The sequence below is a fragment of the Rhipicephalus sanguineus genome, unplaced genomic scaffold, assembly GCF_013339695.2.
Source record: "Rhipicephalus sanguineus isolate Rsan-2018 unplaced genomic scaffold, BIME_Rsan_1.4 Seq1123, whole genome shotgun sequence".
Classification (NCBI taxonomy): domain Eukaryota; kingdom Metazoa; phylum Arthropoda; class Arachnida; order Ixodida; family Ixodidae; genus Rhipicephalus; species Rhipicephalus sanguineus.
Window position 1 is genome coordinate 1 of NW_023614367.1, and position 7,482 is coordinate 7,482.

The 7,482-nt window shown below is 46.0% G+C and overlaps 1 protein-coding gene across 1 annotated transcript; it reads right to left on the reverse strand.

Annotated features, from left to right (window-relative positions):
- Window positions 1-375: 375 nt before the first annotated feature.
- LOC119376198 (fatty-acid amide hydrolase 2-A-like) lies at window positions 376-6,207 on the reverse strand (the record flags this gene model as incomplete). The annotated part of the gene is made up of 4 exons (XM_037646128.2): window positions 5,957-6,207; window positions 3,716-3,935; window positions 1,523-1,732; window positions 376-513 (listed from the first exon to the last, which is right to left on the reverse strand). Coding segments are annotated over exons 1-4 (757 nt in total), but the record flags the coding sequence as incomplete, so codon positions are not given.
- Window positions 6,208-7,482: the final 1,275 nt, after the last annotated feature.

Below are 7,482 nucleotides of genomic sequence, written 5' to 3' on the forward strand. Positions count from 1 at the left end.
GCCAGTCGGCTTCTCTAATATGTCCGGCATCAGGATTGGTTTAAACACTCTCTTAAGGACACTATTATTGTGAGACGTTTTTTTTTTTTTTTTGAAAATGCGCTCTGGATTGTAAGCTTCTTACGTTTTTGAGACCAAAATGTTTTGACCGACAAGTTTTTCCAGATGATTTGTTTAATGACTCGTCGCAACTGCAGGCCGCAACGGGATGCCCAAATTGATGGACGCGGACCTGGGTGCTCACATACACTGTCGTAATAGTGTGGCCGGGACACTAGGAACCAACCTCGGGCTAATGTGCACGACACTGTACAGTTGAACTACAGCGGTGGGTGGTGGAACAAAAGAATGGAAGTTCGAAATTATAAGGAAAACTTGATTTGCAGTTAGCACCAGCTGTTGGCTTGTGGCCGAAAATGCCGCAGTAGGCGGATGGTATTCGCACGCTTCCCGCAGCGTCTGTGCCAAGGCCAATCAGGGATCCAGCTGCTGCAAGAAGGCTTCCCTCTCCACCTGTGGTTCGTGAAAAGAATCAGAAGTCAATACCAGCCTGTGCTCATTGGATACGACGAGACTGCATAAGTTTCTTTACACATACGTTCTTCTTCAAACAATCAGCTATATCATTTGATTTTGTCTGCAAGGTTACTAGCATATTTTTTGTCTGTTCACGCCTATTCGAAGAATTCTTGGAGTTTAAAGGACGCCCTTCCTGATCAGATATGGAGGGCGCCAAGTCTGGAACACCGTTACTCAGTCGCACCTTTCCTGTCACTGTTTAATGCGCAAGTTTATGACCTTGCACGTTGTTGACTATAATAGCGGCCGAGCAGTGGCGTAGCCGGGGGGGGGGGGGCACACCGGGCAGGTGCCCCCCGCCCCCCCCCCCCCGAAATTCTTTTTCGCCATGGCATGCAGAGCACAAAATGACACTCGACCACATATGCCTGCCCGGCCCCTACTTCAAATCAAGGAGGTGCCCCCCCCCCCCCCCCCGAAAAAAATTTCTGCCTAAGACCCTGTGGCTGAGGACCCCTGACAAGAACTGTGCACTTCCTCCCATGACGCCTGGAAAACAGAGAACCAAATGGGGGGCGTTGTCAGAAGCCCGTCATAGCTTCGTTTTCATTTTTGCATGCATTACTGAGCTCGTTTTCTTTCGAATAACACATATTGGGAGGGAAGGAATCTTTGGTGATATTTGCCCCCCCCCCCCTAATGTAGAGCGTCCTCACCCGCCTATGTTGGCAGGGATTCAACAGTTAAAAAAAATATGGCTGCACAAATGGACACAAGAGTACTTAAATATACAAGAATAACCCAAACTCAAAGAACCAAAAGTGAAACTGGATAGCGAGTGCCTCCTGAAGGGGCATCGCCTCCGTGTGCTTTCGGAATTATGAGAATACCAGAGAAATGAAAGAAGTGCGTGGCAACACGCAAAATCAGGCGCATAGTATGAACTTTACAAACGTATGCCCAGACCCGTAGCTGCACTGGCAGATATGCGCGAAGCACATACCGCTGCTTCCGCCGGGGCTTCGGCGCGTGTCATGCGGGTTCCGTGTGCAGCCATCCACCAAGTTGTGGGACTCGCCCCACATGCACAGCTCAGGCACGTTGGTCAGTGCCAGTGGGATGGCGCCGGCTCGCCGCAAGGAGGCCACGCTCGGAGCATCTTCCTCGGCGCGTCGCCCATGCCAGTAGAGGGAGCCCGCGTCATGTCGCATGCCTGTGACGGGAACACAGGCTTACAGGTTTAAGTGCGGTGTCCGAAATTCCACGATACTAAGACACTAATATTTCGACAACGCTAATAATTTCATTACTTTCTGAATGACTTAGTCACACAAATTCAAAAATAAAAAAGAAGATCAGGAGCCTATCAAGAAATTAGATGACGCAAACCATCAAGGAATGACATCGCTATCTTTGGCACGCTCTTTCCTTTTGCCTGCCTTTCCTTGGTGGTTTGCGTCTTCTGATTTCTTGAAGCATGCACTAACTAGCCCAACAACAAGATTTACTGGAGGAGTCATTTCCCTGTCGGGCCTAACCCACTGCTTTTCTTTCTTTCTCTTTCTTTCTTTCTTTCTTTCTTTCTTTCTTTCTTTCTTTCTTTCTTTCTTTCTTTCTTTCTTTCTTTCTTTCTTTCTTTCTTTCTTTCTTTCTCATGCGCAATGCTCCCTCTTAATGTAAGCGTCAGCTTTATTATCAGCTTATTCAGCTTATTCAGGTTTATTATTATTAACGCTGTTTTCGGTTGAACCGGCATGGCGTCTTTCATGTGCTTGCCAGCGTTCGTCAGCGTCTAGAAGGGGTCCAACGAAAGTACAACCCATGCGATCCTGGAAAGGCGGGTTAGGCATTCAATTTTCTCGAAGTCGGAATTTTCCTGAAACGTGCAATTCCTGATATCGCCAACTTACTCGTTGTCCAGCATGATCGATATGTAGGTTCGCTAACACGAAGTATATTCAATGAAGCCGTTCGCGGTAAGTTTAGTTCGCGTGGGAAAGCATCAGCACGTAGGCACTCGCTTTGGGACCGAGGGGACCCAATTCAGACCTCAGCCCCGGAAATGCAAAATTTTGTTTGTTTCATTTATTCTTTGGTGCGCGCTACCTGTGGGCTAGGGGGGTTTTTGGAACACCACCTTCACCAGCTTGAGAGGTCAGTCAATAACAAGTTCGCTTGAAGAAGGCGCGCTCCCGTTTACGGGTGTATACCCAGCTTTGCATGTGTAATGCCGAATGCGTAACTACGCTAGTGACCGTGGCAGATACTTGTACCGCATCGCGGTTACCAGTACAGTTTTTAACCATTGAAATAAGAATGGGGTGTTCGAGAAAAGGACTTTGTGCCACACACGACATGCGTGATGATACAATAAAAAATTTCAAATTGCCCACTTTTTTAAACTTTTCACAGCAGTTCCAGAAAAATAAATTGCTGATCTTCTTCACCGAGTGTAAACCGCTGCCCTTGGAGTCACTCGAAAACATTCAGGGTACGTCAGAACTCTTGACTTGCTACCCTGTTTGCGTGTGAGTTACGATAAATCGCCACCGCAAGATTTCGATTGATTAACGTTTGTTTCGAATGCTGCACGTTACATATACGCGCCCCTTGTTGCGTTCGAGCTCCGCACTTTACCTGTGCTAAGAATGAACTCTGCCAAAAATGTCACTAATAATGTTCACATTCCCTGCCTCCACACGTTGCGCAGTTTGCATTGGTTATGCGTCCGATATCAGAGTTACTTTTCACACTACACGACGAAGTACAATGTTTTCATGTAAAATGTTTCTCGATTAGGTGCGCTTTAGTTACTGCTTCTTCGCAAAGACTACACAGTTATATGTCACTAGGCAGGAACGAACAATGTAACGAATAATGCACACCATAAGGAGTGTTAATGGCACTATTTTGCGCGCTTATAGTCTGGTGTTTGTGCCATCGTTGTCCACGCATTGCAAAACCACTATCTCTGCCATCTTCCATTTCAATTACGCTAACTAAGCCACACCGTCACAAACAGTTCCATGCAATAAACACTTTGTCATACACTTTGTCATTACACTTTGTCAACGCTTTTAAGTGTGACGGAAAGGTCCGTGGTACTCTATATGTGTCATCTACCAGTTCTGCAACTCAGTAGGTCTCGTTAACAATAAATATCTCTGTCCTTGGTTTTCAGAAATCCGCAAGTAACCTCTGATGGCAATGCTGTTCTTGGAAGTGAACGGTAAGCCCAGCAGTGGCTTTTCCTTGGTCATTTGACTTGCGCTCATTGTTCCCGATGCGACCAGTCTGTCGACTTCCTCGGCATCTTTGAGAGCCTCTTCAAACCTCTCCTCGACGACAGCGTTGATGATGGGCTGCACCTCCCGGATGCGTCTGATGTAGGCCGACACAAGGTCCACGCTTTTGACCTGCAAGGACGAGGAAGAGAAAAGTTGTACGATTGCAACAAGTGTTTGCTTGTTTCCGTTGGTTCGTTGGACGACAAACCAAAGGATGCATTTGTCTTGTGTAATAGGCAGCTACAAAGGCTCGAACTTCTGTCATGGTGTCAAACGGTATCGGTGCATCACTTACACCACATAGACAATTCAAGTACGAAGGGGGGAAATTCTGTAAGGCTCTTTCCTTTTTTTTTAGGCCCAACCTGATTGAGGTACAACACCCGCCATCGTAGCTCAATTGGTAGAACATAGAACGATGTGACTCGAAGGCTGTGGGTTCGGGCACTACCGACGGCAAACGTTTTTTTTTCCTCAATCCTAATGGATATACAGTAATTACATATTTTGTAAACTACAGCTAAAGGTAAAAAATAAGTAATGTTCCTTATGCCTTCATTGGCTTAATTGTCTGTTGCACTGCGTGCTGGTCGGTGTTACCCCGCATCTCCACTATAAACTGCTGCGATTGATGAGCGTCTATTTACAAATGACGGCTTGTAGAGATCATGCATTGCCCAGACAGCCGCCGAGACCCCGCAGTGGCTCGCAGCAGAGTTCCCCGTCCTCCTCTCCCTCCCCCTATTCGCACCATCGCAGTATATTTGAAATTGTGTAGCTTCAATGTGGCCCTTGCGACAAATTGGCTGTACACTTGCTTGAAGCGTTGTCTGAGTGTGTCTTACAACCTGCGCAAAATGTATCCTTCCACTGTTGCACCATATGGTAACTGCAAATACCCCAAGATACAGATCAAGATAAATTTATCGCTACTGCAAATCCGTGAGAGAAATTTAATGCATGTCGGTCAAACATGGTATTTAAAAATCAAGTAAGTATTCGTAAGTATAGTATATGGTCGTTGCCAGCAGCAAGTCCGAATGCTTCTATAAATATTACGGTATATCCTGTTAATATTCAGTAAAAAAAAAGGGGGGGGTGCATTTTAAGCATGATTTTAGGCGACAATTTAATGATCCTGAACTAATTAGAAACACTGTTAATGTTTACTGAAGCGTCATTCGCTCTTTCGTTTTCATGGGCTTTGCGAAACTCATAGATAGGTTTGTTTCTTTCTCAGTTTAAATTACTGAGTAGCTCGTTTATACTAAATTTACGGACATGTTATGGCCAATGTGTAGACGAAGTTCTATGTTTGTCAAAAATATGCTGTCTTGGTGGTAAATAGCGTCTGCAAGCAATCCGGAGGGTAATAGTGCTTCATGAATCACGCGGCAGTTATTCCAATGCCCTGCTTCGAATATCAAATGCAGCAAAGATGAAAGTTGCCGGAAATAAAGGAGGTATTGATGACGTCATGTAGAAAAAAAATTAAAGCAGCTTCGCTCTAGTGGTTTCAAGCCTGCAGGAAGTGCTGAACTGGGTAGCCTTCTTTGTTTCTTTTCGGTTCTCTCTTTCTTTCCTCCTCTCTTTCTTTCTTATTTTCTTTTTCCGTTTTTTTCTCTCTTTTTTCTCTCTTTATTTCTATTTATTTCTATTTTTCTTCCTATGTCCTCCCTTTCTTTTTCTGTCTTTTTATTTCTCGCTTGCTTCCCCTTTTTCTCTATTTTTATGCGTGGTTTTGCTGCGTTACGCCAAGCTATGACAACATACGACAGCCCGGGCCCCTAAAGTGCTTCGCACTTCATAGTTAAGGAATGGGGTGAAACCGAACTTCAATCTGTGAGCTAATTTCACTATATTTAACGTTTGCGACGGCGCAGTGGTTGCCTATGCATCCAAAACACGTTGCATTGTCAGTGGCATTGTTTTAAGGTTTCAGTTATCCTCCCTTTCTTTATATTTATCGACTGCCAGAAATAAGGAGCAGCCTAAAAAAAAACAGAAGTCTACACGGCAGTCTAAATTGCAATGTTTACTGGGCAGGTTTATTTCTTAAAGTTAAGCGTAATGTCAAAGTTTCTGCGCTAACTGCATGTTCTGTTAATACAAGCGTTTTATAAGCAAGCAACGTTGTATAGTCACTTCACCTTGCCATTTCTGATATCGGCAGCGAGAGATGTAGCAGAACGCAGCAGAAGCCTGTCGGTGACAGGTGGCAGTGGTAGAGGCTTTTTCCAGTAGAACCACAGAGTAAACACTAGCCTGGTCACAGTGCACCACAGGTATACGACCAATTCCAGTAAGAGTTCACGACAACTTCCTAAGACGGTAGCCATTTCGCGAAGAACGCTCTGCGAGAAAACACCAGCCTATACAAACATACCCCACTTGGGGCTATCTTGCTTGGGCTGTGCATGGAGGGTGCTGCTTTCTTATCAACCACTCTTGCTGCCTCGTTGATAGCGTGCACACGAGGGTCACACAATGCATACGCAAACCTTGCAAATTGAACTTACGAACTGTTTATGCTACAACGTAGCAGAGAATGAAGGAAGCGAAAATTCTGAGGGCTCGTTTCTTTTGTTTGGCACAACCTTAATCGATACCTCCTCATCGATACCTCCTCAGCACGACCATCAGTGGTACCTCCTGCATTCCTGGTAACTTTTATCTCCGCTGCGTTTGATATTTGACGCGGGGAATTGGTGCAACTTCTGCGTGGCTCATGAAGAACTATTGCGCTCCGGATTTCTTGCAGGCGCTTTTCGTGCTAGTTTTCATTAACGTTGTAGCAGAGATGAACGCACTATCGAGAGCCTGTTTAGTAAGAATGTCAGCCGCGCTTTGCGTTAGTGGCACCCTTAGCGCAGCTGGCACTGCGTACGCATCTGGCTTTGTGCTTTGAAGACGTTTGCGCTGAAAACTTTACTTACACGTTGAAAACATTTCAGCGGACAGAGCAAGAAACAATGACAGAAAGAACTGCTCGAGAGATCTGTGTTGGGAGTTGCCTCTTAGTGATTCTTATATAGAAAAGGAAATTGGGCTCGGAGAGCACAACAATCGCCTCTCCATTGAGGACACCTCAACCGAAACGCTCACAGAGAAAGGGGTAGTAAAAGAGATAGAGAGAATGAAAAAAGTACTTGAGAGGCTCGCGGCAAAGCAGCAGCAGAAGCACCTTAGTCGCCGTGACGAGCGATAATAAAACCGCTCGACCAGACACGGGGTATCAATGAAGCAGATGAGTGTAGAAAGAACAAAGAGGTGTCGGTCGTTGCAGCCGGTTCGATGGATGATGTCCTGTAGCGTGCTGTAAGACTGTCCGAGGATGTGGTTGTAGGTTGGCAGCTGTTTCTTTAGAGCTGCAAACGATGGGCTGTCGCACAGCACGTGCGAGAAGGTTTCATCACCGCCGCAGTCTTGGTAGGCGCGCCACGAAGACGGTTACATGTGCTCCGCCGTCCAAGCGGAACCAGTAGTGAAGCCTGCTGGGCAGGTTGGCGATTCACGACGGTGAAAACAGCGCGAACAGAATATCGTAGACGAGGAAGGAACACACGATGACAAGAACGTCGCGTCTGTTCCTACCAACGTTTATAGATACTTTTTCAGTTCCGTAACTCCTCCGCTGAAGGCGGCCGCCACTTTTACCCAGGCAGTGAGAGGGCGC